The 27,741-nt window shown below is 44.3% G+C and overlaps 1 protein-coding gene across 2 annotated transcripts in view; it reads right to left on the minus strand.

Moving 5' to 3' along the window:
• Nucleotides 1–251: 251 nt before the first annotated feature.
• Nucleotides 252–27,741, minus strand: part of LOC121546056 (GRIP1-associated protein 1) — an 89,393-nt gene continuing 61,903 nt past the window's right edge. For both annotated transcript variants that reach the window (XM_045209492.1, XM_041857061.2), the window contains exons 26-27: nucleotides 6,934–7,118; nucleotides 252–2,411 (exon numbers count right to left, since the gene is read on the minus strand). In XM_045209492.1, coding sequence (XP_045065427.1) covers nucleotides 2,334–2,411; nucleotides 6,934–7,118 — 263 coding nt within the window. In that variant the 3' untranslated portion in view covers nucleotides 252–2,333. The remainder of the gene's footprint in view (nucleotides 2,412–6,933; nucleotides 7,119–27,741) is intronic.

Below are 27,741 nucleotides of genomic sequence, written 5' to 3' on the forward strand. Positions count from 1 at the left end.
CACAGACCAGCAACATAAGTAACCTTAAAATATTCTTTTGAAAACAAATCAAATCAAATCAAATGTTATTGGTCACATGCGCCGAATACAACAGGTGCAGACATTACAGTGAAATGCTTACTTACAGCCCTTAACCAACAGTGCATTTATTTTAAACAAAAAAAGTAAGAATAAAAAAACATATTTTATTAGTCTTGTGTTTCTTAGGACCTGCCAAAAACTAATTAATAATGGATTTCTTTGTGATGGTGTATATTCAATAGATTTATTAAAATAGACGTCCACCCACATCAGCCCATGTCTAATCCCCCTCCTAAATTTACCGGCATGTGTACGGGAGATATAAAAGACTTATCCCGGCCCAATGTGGCAAAAAATTGGACTGTATGAATTGGGCACTAAAAAAAACGTTATTTATTTACAAGCAACATACCGTAAAGTCTTTCTGTAAAGGTTAAGAGAGGAAGAAGTTATATTTTGTCTTTGTTGTGAGTGGCAGGGGGAGGGGCTTGGTGCACACAGCACAGGAGCGAAGGAGATGAGACCAAAAAGACATAAAACGCTCATCAAAATGAACATAAAATAAAAACCTAGATTCTTGCGATACAGGCATTTGAATATATCAAATTAATTCGATATCGCCCTGCCTTACTTGTACATAAGACAGTCTTGGGGGGGGGGCTTCCAAATGACTAATCGGTTTGTTCCTAAACAAGTGTTCACGGAGGCCTGAAGTGCATACATTCTCAGATAACATGTCTCAAAGTATAAAAAGGCTAACACAGGTAGGTACGCACGTTCAGTCCACTTAAAAACGATAACGCATACCATCTGATCTGTCCAGCTACTGGTGTTCAGTCATGTTGAGAAGTCATTTAAAATAACACATTTGCTAAGTGAGTCTAAGACAGGTGAAATAGGGGCCCAACTTTCACATGATCCACGTTCCCCTCACCCTGTCCATCCCTCCAGGGCATGGGGCCAGTTCTTCTGACACACAGTAATGGCCAGAAAATAAATATTGGTGATGAGTTTCCTGTCCACGTAGAACTGAGAGAGCATACTGATGAGGTTGGCCAGAGTAAAGGAAGAGTTTCACTTAGACAACTGACACTGTTGTTAGACCTCAGCCAGGGGGAGAGGAGTTATTAAATACATTAATCTGCTCATCACAGAGAATCCTCTGTTTCCTCATTTATTTGGAATCTAATATCTTAAGAAAATATCAAAGTGGAGTTAAGCCGGAATTAAATCTGCAAATCTAACCACACATGGAGTCTTTAATTGGGGATAGAGAAAGCAGCCAAAGTGTCATTTGAAAGCGGACCACAAAGCAGGCATCCAGCCAGTCTCTGGAGTTGGACATATTATTCAAGTTGACACCAGATGCTGAGCTGCCAAGGCCTCCTCCGTGTCTCTGGTGCAGACTAAAAGGAAAAGAGCACAGAGATCTAACCCAGTCAGTGGACACAGGGGTGGTTTGGTCCAATCCCCAAGAAACGGGGGTGGTTTGGTCCATTCCCCAAGAAACAGGGGTGGTTTGGTCCAGTCCCCAAGAAACAGGGGTGGTTTGGTCCATTCCCCAAGAAACAGGGGTGGTTTGGTCCAGTCCCCAACACTAGTCTAAGATGATAGGCTATGCATGTTATTGAGGTTTCTGTCTTTTTACTGTATTACTGGCTTTAGGATACTCACTTTCCCCAGACAAACTCAAACTGGACATTTCAGCATCTAGAATGTATGACGGACGTAAATGTTTTACAATAATTTTGCCTCATATAAAATACTTATTACTCTGAGAACCGTTAAATTACTACAGTTGATTTTTCATATTCATATATACAGGATTCATACAAACAAACAAAAACAAGAGTTATTGAGTTGAAAGTATACGAGCGAAATTAATACGAATACCGGCAAAACACAAAAGCTTAACCCTCAGTATGAGTAAGCAGAATGTCTCTTGTTATTCGCAACATTAAACAATCTCTTGAAGACCTGAACCAGTAAAGCACTGTGTCCTGGCATCCTGCCATTGTTGCTTCCTGCCATTCTTCAGAGTGGGGATGCAGATAGAGCAGACAGAAGTCAGGCCACAATACCACAGAAAGAACCAAGACATGTTACAGTAAGTACATTCAGTAGTAAAGCAGTTGCAAAAGAACTAACCCCTTCCTACCCCCTCTATCCCTCTCCTTTCATCTGTGTTCCCAGCCAGAGGTTCAGTCTGTCAGTTACTTAGGATGGATAGGTAGCGTCCTCTTGTTGGCCACAGAAACAGGTGATGAGAGAGTGAAGGGAGAGTGCAGATAGGAGGGACTTGCTCCAGTCTTTTAGCGCGCAGCTGAGCCAGCTCCAGGACTTGGATCGTTACTTAAACAGACAATCTCCTGAGACAGAACTTCAAGGTCCTAAAAAAGACACAAACATAAATTGCTATTTTAATACCACAAATCTGGGTAGCAAAACAAAACTCTTTCATCATGCATCCTCTTTCATTCTGATGTACTGTAGCTACGGTAATACCGGACAGAGAGTTAATGCAAGGTGTTGGGAAAGAGACAATTGTAGCATGGAGGCTATATAATATCAACCAAATCAACACATCCTCCTGCCAGGGTGCAGGGGAGCCATTAGGCAGACAGACTCCGGTTCAGCTGCAATCGCCTCCCAGAAAAAGCCAATGTTCCTTCCTCTGTGTGCTCAGAGCCATCAAATATTAACAGGGCAGTTTGTTTCTGGGCTGGTGGCCCCAACAGGCACTGAATATTCATGATTTGCCGCTTGCCGCTGCCCACAGAATCCAGAGAGGAGATTGGGGGACCAGCAGCCTGCCTGCCTGCCCACCTGCAGGTTCACCAGTATCGAGCGTAATCGTCACGGCACCCTTTGTCATTCTGCACTGGTGGGCTGCAGCACGGCTTCATCATGCTTCAGCACATGATTAGGAGCCCATGCCTGAAAGACTACTTGGTAGCAGCGGTGAGGGAGGGATGGGGAAGGAGGGAGGGAGGGAGGAGGGGTGGGGAAGGAGGGAGGGAGGGAGGAGGGGTGGGGAAGGAGGGAGGGAGGAGGGGTGGGGAAGGAGGGAGGGAGGGAGGGAGGGAGGAGGGGTGGCGTTAGCGGAGGAGGAAGAGGAGAGGTATGGGGGTGGCTCCACATGTTTGCTCTCCCCTACAGCATTCTCTCATAAATGTTTAATCAGATCAGGATTTTCTCATTTAATTTGGATAAAAGCAAACAGTTACGTTGCTGTTAACAAGTCTGGCACAACTAGCCACCAGCTTTGGGCTGCTTATGTAAGAGCATACAGCCGCTTCTTCCAGCTGCCATGTAAAGGCTTTCTGACAGAATTCTCCATGTCTCATTCTCCCATTGATTCTTTTTCATACTGTATTCCTAGGCACATTTTTGGGAACTGTAATTGAGCTTCCATCTGCATAAAACAAATGCATGACAACGTTCCCAGAATATTTATCATGCATAAATTATCACATTTACAATGGAGAACATCAAAGGGGATCATCGGCTCATTTTGGGTATCAGAGGAGGAGGACTACAACCAAATATCAGACTTGCTTTATTTTCATGCATGACATACTGACAGCTCTTCTAAGTTATCTAGAAAGTTAGCAGAGCTGAGTGCCTGCAAGCCCTCTCCCAAATTTCTCGGGTATCTTCCAAGCCAAGGTTAAAGCCGTTTTTTTTTGGTGTAACCTACAACTCCCCGTGGGCACGCTGCACTCCTACACACAACACAGCCAAGGACCCAGACTGTCTCCAAGACCGACTACAGCACTACACCCCTCACTGTAGCTAACCAGCACACACACACACACACAATAAATATCAACACGGACCTTTAACAGTATCATTGATGCAACAATAAAATGAGCAGGGTCAGTTACCACTCAGTCTGAAAGAACTCCAGCCCCCCCCCCCATCACCGATTAGTTCAGCACAGTTCCTCAAAAGGCCAGGAGAAATTTGATAGGTTGTTCTCAGGTAATAATCTGCTTGAAGATAGAAACACCACACTGTAATCCCATCAAACAAGAGACTGCACCACCATACTTTGCTTGGAGGTGACCCATTTCTATTCCTGCGTAGAAACCCATTTGAACATTAAGAAGGCGCGCCCACGCCTTGGCCTGTGATGAATAATAACCTCTATGGTGCGATAGTCTCAGGGCTGGATGACAGTAGGCAGGCAGGCGTGCTACCTACACATGCACAGTCACACTGACTGACTACACACATCTCCCAAAGTCACACATTTGGCCCTCGGTATGGATCCCCACACATCAACTCATCCGACTACAGGTCCTAGGGATTCATCTAACTACAGGCCCCAGGGATGTCCACTGGTTCTGTGTTTACGGAACATATACCATTGAATTCACTAGCATCACCACTCGACGGCAACGGTTTCCCATCCCCACCTACTCAAACTCTTACTGCACTGTAGCGTAGCCTACCTTCTGTAGCGTAGCCTACCTTCTGTAGCGTAGCCTACCTTCTGTAGCGTAGCCTACCTTCTGTAGTGTAGCCTACAGTGCCGTGAAAAAGTATTTGCCCCCTTACACTCAATAACTGGTTGTGCCACCTTTAGCTACAATGACTGCAACCAAATGCTTCCTGCAGTTGTTGATCAGTCTCTCACATCGCTGTGGAAGAATGTTGGCCCACTCTTGCATGCAGAACTGCTTTAACTTAGTGACATTTGTGGGTTTTCAAGCATGAACTGCTTGTTTCAAGTCCTGCCAAATATCTCAATTGGGATTAGGTCTGGACTTTGACTAGGCCATTCCAAAACTTCAAATGTGTTGCTTTTTAACCATTTTCATGTAGACTTGATTGTGTGTTTTGGATCATTGTCTTCCTGCATGACCCAGCTGCGCTTTAGCTTCAGCTCACAGACGGATGGCCTGACATTCTCCTGTAAAATTCTGATACAGAGTAGAATTCTTCTATGAAGGCAAGACTTCCCAGGTCCTGAGGCAGCAAAGCATCCCCAAACCATCACATTACCACCACCATGCTTGACCGTTGGTATGAAGTTCTTACTGTGGAATGCAGTGTTTGGTTTTCGCCAGACATAATGGGACCCATCTCGTCCAAAAGATTGACTCAAGTTTGCCAAAAAGCACCTGGAAGATCTTCAAGACTCTTGGAAGAATGTTCTATGGACAATATAACTTTTTGGACGACATGGGTGCCATTATGTTTATTTATTTTACTAACAAATATTTTGTTGTTGTTGTCATTTGTAAACTCAGGTTCCCTTTATCTAATATTAGGTTTTGGTTGAAAATCTGATAACATTCAGTATCAAAAATATGCAAAAGTAGAGAAAATAAGAAAGGAGGCAAATACTTTTTCACGGCACTGTACCTTTTATAGTGTAGCCTACCTTCTGTAGTTCAGCCTACCTTCTGTAGTTCAGCCTACCTTCTGTAGTTCAGCCTACCTTCTGTAGTTTAGCCTACCTTCTGTAGTTTAGCCTACCTTCTGTAGTTCAGCCTACCTTCTGTAGTTCAGCCTACCTTCTGTAGTTCAGCCTACCTTCTGTAGTTTAGCCTACCCTCTGTAGTTCAGCCTACCTTCTGTAGTTTAGCCTACCTTCTGTAGTTCAGCCTACCTTCTGTAGTTCAGCCTACCTTCTGTAGTTCAGCCTACCTTCTGTAGTTCAGCCTACCTTCTGTAGTTCAGCCTACCTTCTGTAGTTCAGCCTACCTACTGTAGTTCAGCCTACCTTCTGTAGTTCAGCCTACCTACTGTAGTTCAGCCTACCTTCTGTAGTTTAGCCTACCTTCTGTAGTTCAGCCTACCTACTGTAGTTCAGCCTACCTTCTGTAGTTCAGCCTACCTTCTGTAGTTCAACCTACCTTCTGTAGTTTAGCCTACCTTCTGTAGTTCAGCCTACCTTCTGTAGTTCAGCCTACCTTCTGTAGTTTAGCCTACCTTCTGTAGTTCAGCCTACCTTCTGTAGTTCAGCCTACCTTCTGTAGTTCAGCCTACCTTCTGTAGTTCAGCCTACCTTCTGTAGTTTAGCCTACCTTCTGTAGTTCAGCCTACCTTCTGTAGTTTAGCCTACCTTCTGTAGTTTAGCCTACCTTCTGTAGTTCAGCCTACCTTCTGTAGTTCAGCCTACCTTCTGTAGTTCAGCCTACCTACTGTAGTTCAGCCTACCTTCTGTAGTTTAGCCTACCTTCTGTAGTTCAGCCTACCTACTGTAGTTCAGCCTACCTTCTGTAGTTCAGCCTACCTTCTGTAGTTCAGCCTACCTTCTGTAGTTCAGCCTACCTTCTGTAGTTTAGCCTACCTTCTGTAGTTTAGCCTACCTTCTGTAGTTCAGCCTACCTTCTGTAGTTCAGCCTACCTTCTGTAGTTTAGCCTACCTTCTGTAGTTTAGCCTACCTTCTGTAGTTCAGCCTACCTTCTGTAGTTCAGCCTACCTTCTGTAGTTCAGCCTACCTTCTGTAGTTTAGCCTACCTTCTGTAGTTCAGCCTACCTTCTGTAGTTCAGCCTACCTTCTGTAGTTCAGCCTACCTTCTGTAGTTTAGCCTACCTTCTGTAGTTTAGCCTACCTTCTGTAGTTCAGCCTACCTACTGTAGTTTAGCCTACCTTCTGTAGTTCAGCCTACCTTCTGTAGTTCAGCCTACCTTCTGTAGTTCAGCCTACCTACTGTAGTTCAGCCTACCTTCTGTAGTTCAGCCTACCTTCTGTAGTTCAGCCTACCTTCTGTAGTTCAGCCTACCTTTTGTAGTTCAGCCTACCTTCTGTAGTTCAGCCTACCTTCTGTAGTTTAGCCTACCTTCTGTAGTTCAGCCTACCTTCTGTAGTTCAGCCTACCTTCTGTAGTTCAGCCTACCTTCTGTAGTTCAGCCTACCTTCTGTAGTTCAGCCTACCTTCTGTAGTTCAGCCTACCTTCTGTAGATGCATGTTCTTGGTTAGCTGTTCCTCCAACATGTTCTGCAGCTTCTTGTTCATCTCCCGCAGGTTGTCGTCCCCAGGCTTCACCAGGTCCCTGAGCACAGAGCCCAAGCCATGTCCATGTCCCCCCACCTGGCCCACGTGATGGGCCACTGCCGCCGCACCATGTGCACCACGTGCTGCAGGGGAGAGAAGGTACACGTTAATCAAAAAGGACAATTCACAACCATGCTTCATTGTACTAGAGCCAGCAGTTGTTCCTCGAGAACATCCCAGGAAATAACCTAGGGCCCTAGTTATAACTGGTCTATAAATTATATCTAATGTACATTTCATTTGTCAGTGATAAAAAAACATTTTGTTATATGTAACAAGACATGCAATTCATTCAATGTGAATCATTGTTGTACATGTTGAGATCAATGTTTCAAACGCAGCAGTATCAACCATCCATTAGCTTACATCAAATCACTTGATAACTTTATGTCAGCAGGTCCATTACTTTATGGTCTGTAAGTTGATTCTAGTCAGTCTGTTCTGGCAGGAGTGTGCCCTGCTGGAGATCCCTGGTTAGGTACTTTAAACCCCTCAACAGATAACTCCTCAGCCCTCTAGTTATCTGTCTGACTAATGAGATACTGTTCCTCACGTCTGATATCATCCCCAAAAAGATGGTTGTCCTTCTGGAAGATTCTCCCATCTCTACAGAGGAACTCTGGAGTCATGTCAGAGCGACCATCGGGTTCTTGGTAACCTCACTGACCAAGGCCCTTCTCCCTTGATTGCTTAGTTTGGCTGGGTGGCCAGCTCTAGGAAGAGTCTTGGCAATTCCAAACTTCTTCCATTTTTTGGTACCCTTCCCCCAGATCTGTGCCTCGACACAATCCTGTCTCGGAGCTCTACGGACAATTCCTTCAACCTCATGGCTTGGTTTTTGCTCTGACATGCACTGTTAACTGTGGGACCTTATATAGACAGGTCTGTGCCTTTCCAAATCATGTCCAATCAATTACATTTACCACAGGTGGACTCCAATCAAGTTGTAGAACCATCAAGGATGATCAATGGAAACAGGATGCACCTGAGCTCAATTTTGAGTAAATAAGTTATTTCTGTTTTTTCTGTTTAATACATTTCCAAACATTTATAAAAACCTGTTGTTGCTTTGTCATTTTGGGACATTGTGTGCAGATTGATGAGGAAAAATATTAAATTTAATCAATTTTAGAGTAAGGCTGTAACATAACAAAATGTGGAAAAAGTCAAGGGGTCTGAATACTTTCCAAATGCACTGTACTTTTGGTCATGTAGTGTATCATTTTACGGTTCCTTTAAACTAGGACCTACGTATTTATAATGTATTACAGGGTCATAGAAAATGTTTCTGGAAGTTTAAGGAGTGAAATGTAGCTATGTAATGAAACATGAAAGTTGAGCAACTGGTAGGGCCTGGAAAATACCAGTATCGCAATACTTGTAAGTACCGTGGCAAAGAAACAAAACACGAAGTGGATTTAACTTCTTTAGGAAAACACCCCTAATATTGGAAACAAACATCAATTATGTCATCCAGAGTCACATGTATTTATTTTCCAAGCTATAGCACACAATATTCTAGATACAGCAGGTTTCTAAAGGACCAAAGGATATTGCGATACTGGTATTGTCAGAGCAGCTGTAACCCTAAACGCAGTAGGCTTTACGTAAGACCATGACAACCGTCACTGACGTGATATTGTAACTGGACAAGCTTATGGCATGATTAATTGAGGACATGTTTTCTATTGGGGGAGTTGGTGACATTGTCAGCTCCTCGTAGACACAAGGGCCAACTCTTGAAGGGTGCACAGTGCTCCGCTGGCCATGAATAGTCAGGTCCCTGCTGAACTGTCACACTGTTAAGTGGGGTTCAACACGGGTCAAGAGCACGGATCATCTGAACGGCGTCGGCTGCCAACTCTTTGTAAGCCTAATGCTCAGTTGACACTGTCTGTGAGGCAGGCACATCCAATCAAGATCACGTTTCACAATCTGACACTTAAAACATCAATCCCACTGAGGAGATGCTAGTTTAACTTTCTCTAGACCAAATCTGTGTGTGTGTGTGTGTGTGTGTGTGTGTGTGTGTGTGTGTGTGTGCATGCAATTAATGTGTGACACTTTGGAAATGTGCATTTAGTCTTTTGGAAAAGGTTAATTTAGTTCACCGTGTTGCCAGTGACAAATCAATATTGTGTTTCAGTACTGTAGCTGATAAAGGAAGAGCTGTCTTAACAAGAAAAAGCTGCAAGCTCGGCAGAGTAAGTGACAACACATTGTTAAGGGTGACATTAGTTCCAACCCTTGAAGGGATACTTTGGGATTTTGGCAATTAAGAACTTTATCTACTTCCCCTGAGTCAGATGAACTTATGGATACCATTTGTATGTCTCTGCATCCAGTATGAAGGATGTTGCTACAGGAACTAGCATTAGCGCAATTGCTAACTAGTGTTAGTGCAATGACTAGAAGTCTATGGTACAGTGGGGGAAAAAAGTATTTAGTCAGCCACCAATTGTGCAAGTTCTCCCACTTAAAAAGATGAGAGAGGCCTGTAATTTTCATCATAGGTACACGTCAACTATGACAGACAAATTGAGGAAAGAAAATCAAGAAAATCACATTGTAGGATTTTTAATGAATTTGGCCAGAAACAAAATTGTAGACCTGCACCAGGCTGGGAAGACTGAATCTGCAATAGGTAAGCAGCTTGGTTTGAAGAAATCAACTGTGGGAGAAATTATTAGGAAATGGAAGACATACAAGACCACTGATAATCTCCCTCGATCTGGGGCTCCACGCAAGATCTCACCCCGTGGGGTCAAAATGATCACAAGAACGGTGAGCAAAAATCCCAGAACCACACAGGGGGACCTAGTGAATGACCTGCAGAGAGCTGGGACCAAAGTAACAAAGCCTACCATCAGTAACACACTACGCCGCCAGGGACTCAAATCCTGCAGTGTCAGACGTGTCCCCCTGTTTAAGCCAGTACATGTCCAGGCCCATCTGAAGTTTGCTAGAGTGCATTTGGATGATCCAGAAGAGGATTGGGAGAATATCATATGGTCAGATGAAACCAAAATATAACTTTTTGGTAAAAACTCAACTCGTCGTGTTTGGAGGACAAAGAATGCTGAGTTGCATCCAAAGAACACCATACCTACTGTGAAGCATGGGGGTGGAAACATCATACTCTGGGGCTGTTTTTCTGCAAAGGGACCAGGACGACTGATCCGTGCAAAGGAAAGAATGAATGGGGCCATGTATCGTGAGATTTTGAGTGAAAACCTCCTTCCATCAGCAAGGGCATTGAAGATGAAACGTGGCTGGGTCTTTCAGCATGACAATGATCCCAAACACACCACCCGGGCAACGAAGGAGTGGCTTCGTAAGAAGCATTTCAAGGTCCTGGAGTGGCCTAGCCAGTCTCCAGATCTCAACCCCATAGAAAATCTTTGGAGGGAGTTGAAAGTCTGTGTTGTCCAGCGACAGCCCCCAAAACATCACTGCTCTAGAGGAGATCTGCATGGAGGAATGGGCCAAAATACCAGCAACAGTGTGTGAAAACCTTGTGAAGACTTACAGAAAACGTTTGACCTGTGTCATTGCCAACAAAGGGTATATAACAAAGTATTGAGAAACTTTTGTTATTGACCAAATACTTATTTTCCACCATAATTTGCTAATAAATTCATTAAAAATCCTACAATGTGATTTTCTGGAGAAAAAAAATCTCATTTTGTCTGTCATAGTTGACGTGTACCTATGATGAAAATTACAGGCCTCTCTCATCTTTTTAAGTGGGAGAACTTGCACAATTGGTGGCTGACTAAATACTTTTTTTCCCCACTGTATCTACTAGCATGATAGCAGTTTCATAGACTTCCAGTCATTGAGCTAATGCTAGTTAGCAATTGCGCTAATGCTAGATCCTGTAGCAACACCCTTCATACTGGATGCAGACATACAGAGTTCATCTGACTCTTGGGAAGTAGATAAAGGGCTTGATTGCCAAAATCCTAAAGTATCCCTTTAAGAATTAGCCAAACTTTGGTGGGCTTGCCTTGCTTTAATTGTTGCAGGCTATGATTTACATTTCTGTCACCCGTGAAGACTGAACGTAAACGACACAAGTAGACAGCCTTTCATTGCTATAATACAGTACAAAAATGCTGCGGTCATAACTTTAACAAGTAACCCTCATCTTCATGTGATTCTCCTAAGAAATGTATTTAATTGGCAAAATAAGAAAATAGAAATAAACCTCTAAAAGCTATACTTGAATATAGCCTAGATGTACTTTTTCTCCAATCCCATCTCTCCTTCTAGTACTAGTGCGGAGATACTCGGTTGACTCAGATGCAGAGCAGACTGACATAACACAAAGTGAACACATCTGCAACACCGACTCGCTGATGCTGTAAGCCCGGCTGAGATCAGAGATGGAAGACAGACATTCTCACTTTCCTTTAACCAATGATATCTCCTGTACAGAATAATCAAATGCTGTTATTCTACTTTGCTCTGGTAAGGTTAGAATTCTACAAAACATTGATAAAACCATAAAGATCTCCCTAACAGGTAAGACTTGCTATTTTCTTGAATCATGGAAACCTTCCAGGTCTTTTCCTCCCATGAGAGAGCTGTGCTGCAGAAGTGAACTGAGATGCCAACATGGCCGAACAACAGTCGTGTTACTAGTCTCAGTGGTGCTGCTGCTACTGAACTGCCTGCCACCACAGAGCTACTATAACTAACTGCAGCCCAGCCTGCTCTTAACTCCCACAGGATCAGAGTGGGCTAAGTGGAAACAGTGCCAGGAGGTAAACAGGCCAGATCATCTACAGAAACCATGTAGCCCTGCCTGTTGAAAGTGTACAGTGTCTTCAGAAAGTATTCACACCCCTTGACTTTTTCCAAAATATGTTGTGTTACAGCCTGAATTTAAAATGGATTAAATATATATTTTTTTTGTCACTGGCCTACACACAATACCCCATGATGTCAAATTGGAATTATGTTTTCCGAAATTTTAGAAATGAATTCAAAATGAAAATATGAAATGTCTTGAGTCAATAAGTATTCAACCCCTTTGTTATGGCAATCCTAAATAAGTTTAGGAGGACAATTTTGCTTAACAAGTCACATAAGTTGCATGGACTCAATCTGTGTCCAATAATAGTGTTTAACATGATTTTTGAATGGCTACCTCATCTCTGTACCTCACACATACAGTGGCTTGCGAAAGTATTCACCCCCGTTGGCATTTTTCCTATTTTGTTGCCTTACAACCTGGAATTAAAATGGATTGTTTGGGGGTTTGTATCATTTGATTTACACAACATGCGTACCACTTTGAAGATGCAAAATATATTTTTTTGTGAAACAAACAAGAAATAAGACCAAAAAAATGAAAACTTGAGCGTACATAACTATTCACCCACCCCAAAGTCAATACTTTGTAGAGCCACCTTTTGCAGCAATTACAGCTGCACGTCTCTTGGGGTATGTCTATATAAGCTTGGCACATCTAGCTACTGGGATTTTTGCCCATTCTTCAAGGCAAAACTGCTCCAGCTCCTTCAAGTTGGATGGGTTCTGCTGGTGTACAGCAATCTTTAAGTCATACCACAGATTCTCAATTGGATTGAGGTCTGGGCTTTGACTAGGCCATTCCAAGACATTTAAATGTTTCCTCTTAAACCACTCGAGTGTTGCTTTAGCAGTATGCTTAGGGTCATTGTCCTGCTGGAAGGTGAACCGCCTTCCCAGTCTCAAATCTCTGGAAGACTGAAACAGGTTTCCCTCAAGAATTTCTCTGTATTTAGCGCCATCTATCATTCCTTAATTTCGGACCAGTTTCCCAGTCCCTGCCGATGAAAAACATCCCAACAGCATGATGCTGCCACCACCATGCTTCACTGTGGGGATGGTGTTCTTGGGGTGAGGAGAGGTGTTGGGTTTGCGCCAGACATAGCGTTTTCCTTGATGGCCAAAATGCTCAATTTTAGTCTCATCTGACCAGAGTACCTTCTTCCATATGTTTGGGGAGTCTCCCACATGCCTTTTGGCGAACACCAAACGTGTTTGCTTATTTTTTTCTTTAAGCAATGGCTTTTTTTCGGCCACTCTTCCTTAAAGCCCAGCTCTGTGGAGTGTACGGCTTAAAGTGGTCCTATGGACAGATACTCCAATCTCCGCTGTGGAGCTTTGCAGCTCCTTCAGGGTTATCTTTGGTCTCTTTGTTGCCTCTCTGATTAATGCCCTGAGTTTTGGTGGGCAGCCCTCTATTGGCAGGTTTGTTGTGGTGCCATAATCTTTACATTTTTTAATAATGGATTTAATGGTGCTTGTTCAAAGTTTCGTATATTTTTTTATAACCCAACCCTGATCTGTACTTCTCCACAACTTTGTCCCTGACATGTTTGGAGAGCTCCTTGGTCTTCATGGTGCCGCTTGCTTAGTGGTGTTGCAGGCTCTGGGGCCTTTCAGAACAGGTGTATATATACTGAGATCATGTGACACATCATGTGACACTTAGATTGCACACAGGTGGACTTTATTTAATTAATTATGTGACTTATGAAGGTAATTGGATGCACCAGATCTTATTTAGGGGCTTCATAGCAAAGGGGGTGAACACATATGCATGCACCACTTTTCCGTTATTTATTTTTTAGAATTTTATGAAACATGTTCTTTTTTTCATTTCACTTCACCAATTTGGACTATTAAGTGTATGTCCATTACATGAAATCCAAATAAATTACAGGTTGTAATGCAACAAAATCGGAAAAACGCCAAGGCGGATGAACACTTTTGCAAGGCACTGTACAATTATCTGTAACTTCCCTCAGTCAAGCAGTGAATTTCAAACACAGATTCAACCACAACGACCAGGGAGGTTTTCCAATGCCTGGCAAAGAATGGCACCTACTGGTAGATGGGTAAAAATGTAATAAAGCAGACATTGAATATCCCTTTGAGCATGGTGAAGTTATTAATTACATTTTGGATGGTGTATAAATACACCCAGTCACTACAAAGATACAGGAGTCCTTCCTAACGCAGTTGCCGGAGAGGAAGGAAACCGCCCAGGGATTTCACCATGAGGCCAATTGTGACTTTAAAACAGTTTCAGAGTTTAATGGCTGTGATAGGAGAAGACTGAGGATGGATAAACATTGTAGTTACTCCACAATACTACCCTAATTGACAGAGTGAAAAGAAGGAAGCCTGTACAGAATAAAAAACATTACAAAACATGCATCTTGTTTGCAACAAGGCACTAAAGAAATCAGTCTGCTTTCCACCAGACACTGAGAGATGAATTCATCTTTCAGCAGGACAATAACCTAAAACACAAGGCCAAATCTACACTGGAGTTGCTTACCAAGAAGTCAGTGAATATTCCTGAGTGGCCGAGTTACAGTTTTGACTTAAATCTACTTGAAAATATTTGGCAAGACCTGAAAATGGTTGTCTAGCAATGATCAACAACCAGTTTGACAGAGCTTGAAGAATTTAGAAAATAATAAAATGGGCAAATGTTGCACAATCCAGCTATTAGAGACTTACCCAGAAAGACTCACAGCTTTAATCACTGCCAAAGATGCTTCTACAATGTATTGACTCAGGGGTGTGAATACTTACGTAAATTAGATATTTCTGTATTTCCTTTTCAATACATTTGCAAACATGTTTTCACTTTGTCATTATGGGGTATTGTGTGTAGATGGGTGAGAAAACAACAATTTAATCCCTTTTGAATTCAGTCTGTAACACAGCAAAATGTGGAATATGTGAAGGGGTATGAATATCTTCTGAAGGCACCGTACGTGTAATTTCTTGTTATGGACGCAGTACATTATATCATTTCCAGTGATAAATCATTCCTCTGCAAGAGAGCTGATCTATACAACGTTCACTTACAACTTCATTATAAAAACGTACTTTCTGTGTGGAGCAATCTCAACACAACGTTTCCATCAACCGGTTCAGAGAATAGAAATGAGGCTTTGTGAAAAAGAAAGGATGCAAATAATCAACATGGTTCCCAAATTGATAAAGGACCCATTGTCATTCATCACAACCAATAAAACATCGACCTGTAGGCTGCTTCATTCTAGAAGGTTGGGATTTTCTGGAGCTGTCCAAGCAGAACAACCCGTGTTAGATGAAAAGGTTAGGCAGTGGGCTACGTCACGCAGCTGCAGCAGTGGTGTACAAGACAAGGGGAGAGGGGGTTACAGACTGCAGCAGAAGGAAACATACCCCAGCTGACTTCTCTAGCAGGGAAGAGCACTTAGCCAGGAGAGGAATCTCGTCTACAAATAAACTTCCTGTCCACACTGACCTGGCTGACTGACTGACTGCCCCATTAACCAACTCCCACAATCCCTAGTACACTCCATCTCTCTCTCGCTCCATCTCTCTCAATTCAAACATGTTTATGTTGCCAAAGCAAGTGGAATAGACAAAACAAAAGCGAAATAAACAATCAGAAATGAACAGTAAACATTACACTCACAAAAGTTTTAAAAAATAGAGACATTTCAAATGTTATATTATGGCTTTGTACAGTGTTGTAACAATGTGCAAATAGTTAAAGTATGAAAGGGAAAATAAAAAAACAAATATGGGTTTTATTTAAAATGGTGTTTGTTCTTCACTGGTTGTTGCCCTTTTGTGGCAACAGGTCACAAATATTGCTGCTTTGATGGCACACTGGTATTTCAACTAATAGATATGGGAGTTTATCAAAATTGGATTTGTTTTCACATTTTTTGTGTGTCTGTGTAATCTGAGGAAGTAACTCTCTCTCTCGCTCTATCCATCGCTACAGAATGGCGCTGGAGGGAATAACAGGCGTTTTACGTGCTTCTTACCAATCGTATTTTTTTTGCGCTGATATTTTTTGAACATAATGTTTCCACCATCGTTTCCTATGACATAAAATAGCTTCTGTTTACATACACTCAATTAGTATTTGGTAGCATTGACTTTAAATTGTTTAACTTGGGTCAAACGTTTCGGGTAGCCTTCCACAAGCTTCCCACAATAAGTTGGGTGAATTTTGGCCCATTCCTCCTGACAGAGCTGGTGTAACGGAGTCAGGTTTGTACGCCTCCTTGCACGCACACGCCTTTTCAGTTCTGCCCACAAATGTTCTATAGGATTGAGGTCAGGGCATTGTGATGGCCACTCCAATACCTTGACTTTGTTGTCCTTAAGCCATTTTGCCACTACTTTGGAAGTATGCTTGGGTTCATTGTCCATTTGGAAGACCCATTTGCAACCAAGCTTTAACTTCCTGACTGATGTCTTGAGATGTTGCTTCAATATATCCACATAATTTTCCTTCCTCATAATGCCATCTATTTTGTGAAGTGCACCAGTCCCTCCTGCAGCAAAGCATCCCCACAGCATGATGCTGCCACCCCAGTGCTTCACAGTTGGGATGGTGTTCTTCGGCTTGCAAGCCTTCCCCTTTTTCCTCCAAACATAACAATGTTGGAAATTGCTCCCAAGGATGAACCAGACTTGTGGAGGTCTGCAAAAATTTTCTGAGGTCTTGGCTGATTTCTTTTGATTTTCCCATGATGTTAAGCAAAGAGGCACTGAGTTTGAAGATAGGCCTTGAAATACATCCACAGATACACCTCCAATTGACTCAAATGATGTCAAATAGCCTATCAGAAGCTTCTAAAGCCATGACATAATTTTCTAGAATTTTACAAGCTGTTTAAAGGCACAGTCAACTTAATGTATGTAAACTTCTGACCCACTGGACTTGTGATACAGTGAATTATAAGTGAAATAATCTGTCTGCAAACAATTGTTGGAAAGATTACTTTGTGGAGTGGTTGAAAAGCGAGTTTTAATGACTCCAACCTAAGTGTATGTAAACTTCCGACTTCAACTGTAGGTTGAAAATGTCAGTGAAGACCACTTGCCAGCTGGTCAGCGCATGCTCTGAGTACGCGTCCTGGTAATCCGTCTGGCCCCGCGGCCTTGTGAATGTTGACCTGTTTAAAGGTCTTACTCACATAGTCTACCGAGAGTGTGATCACACAGTCATCCGGAACAGCTGGTGCTCTCATGCATGGTTCAGTGTTCTGGTTCATCCTTGGAAGCAATTTCCAAACGCCTGAAGGTACCACGTTCATCTGTACAAACAATAGTATGCAAGTATAAACACCATGGGACCACACAGCCGTCATACCGCTCAGGAAGGAGACGCTTTCTGTCTCCTAGAGATTAACGTACTTTGGTGCGAAAAGTGCAAATCAATCCCAGAACAACAGCAAAGGACCTTGTGAAGATGCTGGAGGAAACAGGTACAAAAGTATCTATATACACAGTAAAAACAAGTCCTATATCGACATAACCTGAAAGGCCGCTCAGCAAGGAAGAAGCCACTGCTCCAAAACCACCATAAATAAGACAGACTACGGTTTGCAGCTGCACATGGGGACAAAGATTGTACTTTTTGGAGAAATGTCCTCTGGTCTGATGAAACAAAAATAGAACTGTTTGGCCATAATGACCATCGTTATGTTTGGAGGGAAAAGGGGAAGGCTTACAAGCCAAAGAACACCATCCCAACCATGAAGCACGGGGGTGGCAGCATCATACTGTGGGGATGCTTTACTCCCTTTTCACACATGCCTGCGTGGGAGCGCAGTACTCCAACACCATCATTAAGTCTGATCACCGACGACGAGACAGCCTATAAGGAGGTGGTCAGAGACCTGGCAGTGTGGTGCCAGGAGAACAACTTTTCCCTCAACGTCAGCAAGATAAGGAGCAGATCGTGGACTACAGTAATCGGAGGGCTGAGCACGCCCCCATTTACATTGACATGGCTGTAGTAGAGAGGGTGAAGAGCTACAAGTTCCTCAGTGTCCACTTCACTAAGGAACTATCATGGTCCATGCACACCAACACAGTTGTGAAGAGGGCACAACAATTACTTTTCCCCATCAGGAAGCTGAAAAGATTTGGCATGGGCCCTCAGATCCTAAATAAGTTATACAGCTGCACCATTGAGAGCATCATGTATCCCCACAAGCTACTAGATGACCAATAGAACAGTTGGTCCTAATTTGGAATTAATCTAAAAACAATTATAGATAACTAACTAGCTAGTTGGCTTGGTAAGATATGTTTGTATTAACCGGGCTTCTGCGTTTGGAGACGCTTTCTCTCCGTTGGGACAGACGCGAACTGGCTAAATCGATTCAGTAGCTAGCTTTACACTTAACTAGCTAACAGCAGCTACTAAGAGTAAGTTTATAACCTACATTTATTTTTAGTTTATTTTTACATACTGGTAACCAGAGTCGTTCAAAAGGAATTCAAGACATGGGTGACTAGTTAACGTTAGCTTGGGTCCCTCTGTGTGTTTCATATCGTGGGAGGAGGGGTTGGTTCGTTGACAGAGAGCAATGGCTAGCTAATATGCTAACTATTCTAGCTAGCTAACTAACTGGCTGAATAAGTTGACGACGTACTCACTCAAACTGTCAAAACGAACCCCAAAACTTTACACAACGTTAGACACGGACACAAATGATCCAATTAGCGTGTTAACACACTATTGGTATTTTTTTTTACCGAGTATTGGTGCTAAACCGTGTGTTATTGGAAGCTAGCATGCTAGTTAGCTATGGCCTCATAGGATACGGTGCCCTGGGCGGATTTCACGGAAGAATACTATACCAAGTTAGCTAGCTGAATAAACGAAGTTAGAGTCTATTCCTAGAAAACATTGAACCACTGTAGTTTACAACAATTATAATTTCTAAAGTGGAAGTTGGGAGAGTTATATTTGAGTGTTTCAGTGAAACGTAAGTGAGGGAGGCCCCGCTCTCTCGCTTTCCCAGATGTTTAGTTAATTTCATTCCGATCTCCTTTTCATTATTGTAGCATTTTCTGTAGCCTGTCTATCCCTGTTCTCTCCTCTCTGCACAGGCCATACAACCGCTTCACACCGCGTGGCTGCTGCCACTCTAATCTGGTGGTCCCTGCGCGCACGACTCAGGTGGAGTTCCAGGTCTCCGGCAGCCTCTGGAACTGCCGTTCTGCGGCCAACAAGGCAGAGTTCATCTCAGCCTATGCTACCCTCCAGTCCCTCGACTTCTTGGCGCTGACGGAAACATGGATTACCACAGAAAACACTGGTACTGCTACTGCTCTTTCCTCGTCTGACCATGCGTTCTCGCATACCCCGAGAGCATCTGGTCAGCGCGGCGGTGGCACAGGAATCCTCATCTCTCCCAAGTGGACATTCTCTCTTTTCCCCCTGACCCATCTGTCTCTCTCTTCATTTGAATTCCATGCTGTCACAGTCACTAGCCCATTCAAGCTTAACATCCTTATCATTTATCACCCTCCAGGTTCCCTTAGAGAGTTCATCAATGAGCTTGACGCCTTGATAAGTTCCTTTCCTGAGGATGGCTCACCCCTCACAGTTCTGGGTGACTAACCTCCCTACGTCTGCCTTTGACTCATTTCTCTCTGCCTCCTTCTTTCCAATCTTTTCCTCTTTTGACCTCACCCTCTCACCGTCCCCCCCTACTCACAAGGCAGGCAATACGCTTGACCTCATCTTTACTAGATGCTGTTCTTCTACTAATCTCACTGCAACTCCCCTCCAAGTCTCCGACCACTACTTTGTATCCTTTTCTCGCTCGCTCTCCTCCAACACTACTCACTCTGCCCCTACTCAGAAGGTAATGTGCCGTCGCAACCTTCGCCCTCTCTCTCCCGCTACTCTCTCCACTTCCATCCTATCATCTCTTCCCTCTGCTAAATCCTTCTCCCTCCGATCTCCTGATTCTGCCTCCTCAACCCTCTTCCCTTTCTGCATCTTTTGACTCTCTATGTCCCCTATCCTCCCGGCCGGCTCAGTCCTCCCCTCCTGCTCCGTGGCTTGACGACTCATTGTCAAGCGGAAATGGAGGAAAACTAGACTCCCTGTGGACCTGTCATCTTTTCACTCCCTCCTCTCTACATTTTCTTCCTCTGTTTCTGCTGCTAAAGCCACTTTCTACCACTCTAAATTTCAAGACTCTGCCTCTAACACTAGGAAGCTCTTTGCCACCTTCTCCTCCTTGCAGAATCCTCCTCCCCCTCCCTCCTCCCTCTCTGTGGATGACTTCGTCAATCATTTTGAAAAGAAGGTTGACGACATCCGATCCTCATTTATTAAGTCAAAATGACACCGCTGGTCCTGCTCACACTTCCCTACCCTATGCTTTGACTTCTTTCTCCCCTCTCTCTCCAGATGAAATCTTGCGACTTGTGACGGCCGGCCGCCCAACAACCTGCCCGCTTGACCCTATCCCCTCCTCTCTTCTCCCGACCATTTCCGGAGACCTTCTCCCTTACCTCACCTCGCTCATCATCTCATCCTTGACTGCTGGCTATGTGCCTTCTGTCTTCAAGAGAGCGAGAGTTGCACCCCTCCTAAAAAAAACTACACTCGATCCCTCCGATGTCAAGAACTACAGACCAGTATCCCTTCTTTCTTTTCTCTCCAAAACTCTTGAGCGTGCCTCTCTAGCCAACTCTCCTGCTATCTCTCTCAGAATTCTTTCCTGATCCAAACCAGTCAGGTTTCAAGACTGGTCATTCAACTGAGACTGCTCTTCTCTGTGTCACGGAGGCTCTCCGCACTGCTAAAGCTAACTCTCTCTCCTCTGCTCTTATCCTTCTAGACCTATCTGCTGCCTTTGATACTGTGAACCATCAGATCCTCCTCTCCACCCTCTCCGAGTTGGGCATCTCCGGCGCTGCTCACTCTTAGATTGCGTCCTACCTGACAGGTCGCTCCTACCAGGTGGCGTGGCGAGAATCTGTCTCCGCACCACGTGCTCTCACCACTGGTGTCCCCCAGGGCTTAGTTCTAGGCCCTCTCCTATTCTCTCTATACACCAAGTCACTTGGCTCTGTCATATCCTCACATGGTCTCTCCTATCATTGCTACGCAGACCACACACAATTATTTTTCTCCTTCTGATAACCAGGTGGCGAATCGCATCTCTGCATGTCTGGCAGACATATCAGTGTGGATGTCGGATCACCACCTCAAGCTGAACCTCGGCAAGACGGAGCTGCTCTTCCTCCCGGGGAAGGACTGCCCACTCCATGATCTTGCCATCACGGTTGACAACTCTATTGTGTCCTCCTCCCAGAGTGCAAAGAACCTTGGCGTGACCCTGGACAACACCCTGTCGTTCTCCATGGGTCCTCAGATCCTCAAAAAATTCTACAGCTGCACCATCGAGAGCATCCTGACTGGTTGCATCACCGCCTGGTATGGCAACTGCTTGGCCTCTGACCGCAAGGCACTACAGAGGGTAGTGCGTACGGCCCAGTACATCACTGGGGCAAAGCTTCCTGCCATCCAGGACCTCTATACCAGGCGGTGTCAGAGGAAGGCCCTCAAAATTGTCAAAGACTCCAGCCACCCTAGTCATAGACTGTTCTCTCTGCTACCGCTACGGCAAGCGGTACCGGAGTGCCAAGTCTAGGTCCAAAAGACTTCTCAACAGCTTCTACCCCAAGCCATAAGACTCCTGAACAGCTAATCATGGCTACCCGGACTATTTGCACTGCCCCCCACCCCATCCTTTTTACGCTGCTGCTACTCTGTTAAGTATTTATGCATAGTCACTTTAACTCTACCCACATGTACATATTACCTCAACTACCTCAACTAGCCGGTGCCCCCCGCACATTGACTCTGCAACGGTACCCCCTGTATATATAGCCTCCCTACTGTCACTTTATTTTACTTCTGCTCTTTTTTCTCAACACTTTTTTTTGTTGTTGTTTTATTCTTACTTTTTTTGTTTCAAAATAAATGCACTGTTGGTTAAGGGCTGTAAGTAAGCATTTCACTGTAATGTCTGCACCTGTTGTATTCGGCGCATGTGACCAATAAAATTTGATTTGATTTGATCAAAGTGGTGACCCGATCCTGCAGGTTCATGCTCTACAACATTCGCAGAGTACGACCCTACCTTACACAGAAAGCGGCACAGGTCCTAATCCAGGCGGATTACTACAACTCACTGTTGTGCCTGTGCCATTAAACCTCTACAACTTATCCAGAACGCTGCAGCCCGTCTGGTGTTCAACCTTCCCAAGTTCTCTCATGTCACCCCGCTCCTCCGCACACTCCACTGGCTTCCAGTTGAAGCTCGCATCTACTACAAAACCATGGTGCTTGCCTACGGAGCTGTGAGGGGAACAGCACCTTCTTACCTTCAGGCTCTGATCAGACCCTACACCCAAACGAGGGCACTAAGTTCATCCACCTCTGGCCTGCTAGCCCCCCTACCTCTACGGAAGCACAGTTCCCACTCAGCCCAGTCAAAACTATTCGCTGCTCTGGCACTCCAATGGTGGAACAAGCTCCGCCACGATGCCAGGACAGCAGAGTCACTGACCACCTTCCGGAGACACTTGAAACCCTACCTCTTTAAGGAATATCTAGAATAGTAAAAAAGTAATCCTCCTACCCATCCTCAGGTCTTGCCATAGATTTTCAAGTAGATTTAAGTCAAAACTGTAACTCGGCCACTCAGGAACATTCACTGTCTTCTTTGGTCTTCTGTTTTAGGTTATTGTCCTGCTGAAAGATGAATTCATCTCCCAGTGTCTGGTGGAAAGTAGACTGAACCAGGTTCTCCTCTAGCTCCATTCAGTCTCCTTTTTATCCTGAAAAACTCCCCAGTCCTTAATGATTACCAGCATACCCATAATATGATGCAGTCACCACTATGCTTGAAAATATGGGGAGTGGTCCATAGTAATATGTTGTATTGGATTTGCCCCAAACATAACGCTTTGTATTCAGGACAAAAAGTTCATTGCTTTGCCTAATTTCTTGTAGTATTACTTTAGTGTCTTGTTGCTAACAGGATGCATGTTTTGGAATATTTTTATTCTGTACAGGCTTCCTTTTCACTCCATCAATTAGGTTAGTATTGTGGAGTAACTACAATGTTGATCCATCCTCAGTTTTCTCCCATTACAGCCATTCAACTCTATTTCAAAGTCACCATTGGCCTCATGGTCAAATCCCTGAGCGGTTTCCTTCCTCTCCGGCAACTGAGTAAGGAAGGACGCCTGTCTCTTTGTAGTGACACACCATCCAAAGTGTAATTAATAACTTTACCATGCTCAAAGGGATATTCAATGTCTGTTTGTGTGTTTTGTTACCCATCTATCAACAGGTGCCCTCCTTTGCCAGGCATTGGAAAACCTCCCTGGTCTTTGTGGTTGAAATTCACTGCTCGACTGAGGGACCTTACAGATAATTGTATGTGTGGGTTACAGAGATGAGGCAGTCATTAAAAAATCATGTTAAACAATATTATTGCACACAAAGTGAGTCCATGCAACGTATTATGTGACTTGTTAAGCAAATGTTTTCTCCTGAACTTATTTAGGCTTGCCATAACAAAAGGGGTATATTACTTAGAGAGATTTCAGCTTTATTTTTCATTAGTAAACATTTCTAAAAACATAATTCCACTTTGACATTATGGGGTGTGTAACTACTTCCTGTGCTTGGCCCTCCTATGTTGAACATAATAAATGGCTCCCTATCCACTGGATGTGTACCAAACTCACTAAAAGTGGCAGTAATAAAGCCTCTCTTGAAAAAGCCAAACCTTGACCCAGAAAATGTAAAAAAACTAAAAATCGGCCTATATCGAATCTCCCATTCCTCTCAACATTTTTTGAAAAAGCTGTTGTGCAGCAACTCACTGCCTTCCTGAAGACAAAAAATGTATACGAAACGCTTCAGTCTGGTTTTAAACCCCATCATTGCACTGAGACTGCACTCTTGAAGGTGGTAAATTACCTTTTAATTGCATCTGTCCTCGTGCTCCTAGACCTTAGTGCTGCTTTTGACACCATCGATCACCACATTCTTTTGGAGAGATTGGAAACCTTAATTGGTCTACACGGACAAGTTCTTGCCTGGTTTAGATCTTATCTGTCGGAAAGATATCAATTCTTCTCTGTGGACGGTTTGTCCTCTGACAAATCAATTGTAAGTTTCGGTGTTCCTCAAGGTTCCGTTTTAGGACCACTATTGTTTTCACTATATATTTTACCTCTTGGTGATGTCATTCGGAAACCCAATGTTAACTTTCATTGCTATTCGGACGACACACAGCTCTACATTTCGATTAAACTTGGTGAAGCCCCAAAATTGCCTACCCTGGAAGCATGTGTTTCAGACATAAGGAAGTGGATGGCGGCACATTTTTTCCTTTTAAACTCAGACAAAACAGAGATGCTAGTTCTAGGTCCCATAAATGATGCAGAAAAGCTAATCCATGCTTTTGTCACTTCTAGATTAGACTACTACAATGCTCTACTCTCCGGCTACCCGGATAAAGCACTAAATAAACTTAAACGTACATACCTACACATATGCTACGGTCACAAGACGCAGGCCTCCTTATTGTCCCTAGAATTTCTAAGCAAACAGCTGGAGGCAGGGCTTTCTCCTATAGAGCTAAATTTTTATGGAATGGTCTGCCTATCCATGTGAGAGACGCAGACTCGACCTCGACCTTTAAGTCTTTACTGAAGACTCATCTCTTCAGTAGGTCCTATGATTGAGTGTAGTCTGGCCCAGGGGTGCGAAGGTGAACGGAAAAGCACTGGAGCGACAAACCGCCCTTGATGTCTCTGCCTGGCCGGTTCCTGTCTCTCCATTGGGATCCTCTGCCTATTCTCTGACACTATTACGGGGCGTGAGTCACTGGCTTACTGGTGCTTTCCATGCTGTCCCTAGGAGGGGTGCATCACTTGAGTGGGTTGAGTCACTGACGTGATCTTCCTGTCTGGTTTGTCGCTCCCTCGTGCAGTGGAGGAGATCTTTGTGGGCTATACTCAGCCTTGTCTCAGGGTAGTAGGTTGGTGGTCTGTTGATATCCCTCTGGTGGTGTGAGGGCTGTGCTTTGGCAAAGTGGGTGGGGTTATATCCTGCCTGGTTGGCCCTGTCTGGGGGTATCGTCGGACGGGGCCACAGTGTCTCCAGACCCCCCCGTCTCAGCGTCTAGTATCTATGCTGCAATAGTCTATGTGCTGGGGGGCTAGGGTCAGTCTGTTATATCTGGTGTTATTCTCCTTTTTTTATCCAGTGTCCTGTGTGAATTTAAGTATGCTCCCTCTAATTCTCTCTCTCCCTCCCATCCTGGAGGACCTGAGCCCTAGGACCATGCCTCAGGACTACCTGGCCTGATGACTCCTTGCTGTCCCCAGTCCACCTCGTCGTGCTGCTGCTCCAGTTTCCACTCTTCTGCCTGCGGCTATGGAACCCTGACCTGTTCACCGGACGTGCTACCTTGTCCCAGACTTGCTGTTTTCAACTCTCTCTCTCTACCGCACCTGCTATTTCAACCTCTAAATGCCCGGCTATGAAAAGCCAAGTGACGTTTACTCCGGATGTACTGACCTGTTGCAACCTCTACAACCACTGTGATTATTATTTGACCCTGCTGGTCATCTATGAACGTTTGAACATCTTGAAGAAAAATCTGGCCTTAATGGCCATGTACTGTTATAATATCCACCAGGCACAGCCAGAAGGGGACTGGCCACCCCTCAGAGCCTGGTTCCTCTCTAGGTTTCTGCCTTTCTAGGGAGTTTTTCCTAGCCACCGTGCTTCTGCATCTGCATTGCTTGCTGTTTGGGGTTTTAGGCTGTGTTTCTGTATAGCACTTGTGTGACATCTGATGATGTAAGAAGGGCTTTATAAATACAATTTGATTGATTGATTGAATGTAGGTTGGAACTATTTCAAATTAATTAATCAAATAACTGTCAATGTGTACATTACCATTAGCTACATGAACATGACTTGGTGCCATTTAGTTGCAGATAGGACTATGTTATGATACATGGTGCAGCAGAGCAGACAGACAGGCACACAGGCAGGTAAACAGGCAGACAAGTAGGCAGGCAGACAGCAGTAGGCAGTGTGTGTGTTGACCAGTTAGGCAGCCATGCACTGTAACATTACTGGGTGCCCCTCCAATCCCGTTGCTGCCTGGCAGGCACTAACATTACTGGGTGCCCCTCCAATCCTGTTGCTGCCTGGCAGGACCTAACATTACTGGGTTCTCCTCCAATCCCGTTGCTGCCTGGCAGGCCCTAACATTACTGGGTTCTCCTCCAATCCCGTTGCTGCCTGGCAGGACCTAACATTAATGGGTTCTCCTCCAATCCCGTTGCTGCCTGGCAGGCCCTAACATTACTGGGTTCTCCTCCAATCCTGTTGCTGCCAGGCAGGACCTAACATTACTGGGTTCTCCTCCAATCCCGTTGCTGCCTGGCAGGCCCTAACATTACTGGGTTCTCCTCCAATCCTGTTGCTGCCTGGCAGGCCCTAACATTACTGGGTTCTCCTCCAATCCTGTTGCTGCCTGGCAGGCACTAACATTACTGGGTTCTCCTCCAATCCGTTGCTGCCTGGCAGGCACTAACATTACTGGGTTCTCCTCCCATCCCGTCCCATTGTTGCCTGGCAGGCACTAACATTACTGGGTTCTCCTCCTATCCTGTCCCGTTGCTGCCTGCGTCTCACCAGCAGGGCTGAGCAGAGGGCTCAGCCTGCTGCTGCATTATTGAAGATGAGTGTTGGGTTCACTCAGGCATGTCTGCATCCTGAATCATTTACATCCTGCTAATGTCCCCTCTCGTCTAGCACCAAGGCCTTACTGCCTGCCTTCTGCAGGCCGGGCACCCGTTCATTTTTCCATGGCCTCCACAGACTTCTCTGCTCTGTGGATCTGGCTGATGTTATGGGAGGGCAGGGTTATTTACAAAAATATCTTCTCTACAGCTGTCCCACCCTCCCGCCTGTTGTTGTACTAAGAAACAGATGCATTGACATTACAGCACGGCTGGCTGTAAATATGACCATTGTAAGATACAGTAGATCATTATGGGATCCAATTAATATCCGGTTTTGAGTGTCAGCTTTTATGGGCTCTCCTTTGCCAGATGTGGACATGTTTATATCTAGCAATGATACAATGTGTTTTTAATATCGGTGACATAAAACACCCTCATAAGACACCCTTATAAAATGACAAAAGTCATGCAGTCATATCTGTTCAACAGCAACCTTGTAAAATATTTACACACTGCAGAATTTGAATACTCTGTAGTGCCATCGCTCTAGCTACATTAAACAACAGGCAAATAAGCCATATCTCAAGTTAGAACAAAAATATCTCACCCATTTTCTCTCCAAAGACATCGGCTAAGAACGTGTTTTTTTCCCTTCACCCCGTTGTTTACGCAGTCTGACAAGTCCAGCGAACAGGAGACCTTCAACTTTTATAGCACCATAATATTTACAATTGGAAGACGACGGCCTTAATAGAATCCAGCCTGGCATTAAATGTTAAATCAGTCAGTCATGAAATTAAAACAGGAGGAGAGCACACACGGGTGGGGTGGGGGGCCACAGCATCATCTGCTCTCTTTTTCTCTTATATGCGGGGGATAGGAAGTCTAACCCACTTCCTCTAATGGGGATGACTATGTGAAATAATGACCATCATCTTATTGTTATAAACCATGGTTGTTACAGGGCACAAGAGGTACTAAGGATCTTACCTCCGCCACTCTGCAAACTGGAATCAGTGTGTGTGTGTGTGTGTGTGTGTGCCAAGCACTGGTGAAAGATATGAAGTCCCTTGGGAGATGAGCACA

This window comes from Coregonus clupeaformis, chromosome 30 (assembly GCF_020615455.1).
Source record: "Coregonus clupeaformis isolate EN_2021a chromosome 30, ASM2061545v1, whole genome shotgun sequence".
NCBI classification, from domain to species: Eukaryota; Metazoa; Chordata; class Actinopteri; order Salmoniformes; family Salmonidae; genus Coregonus; species Coregonus clupeaformis.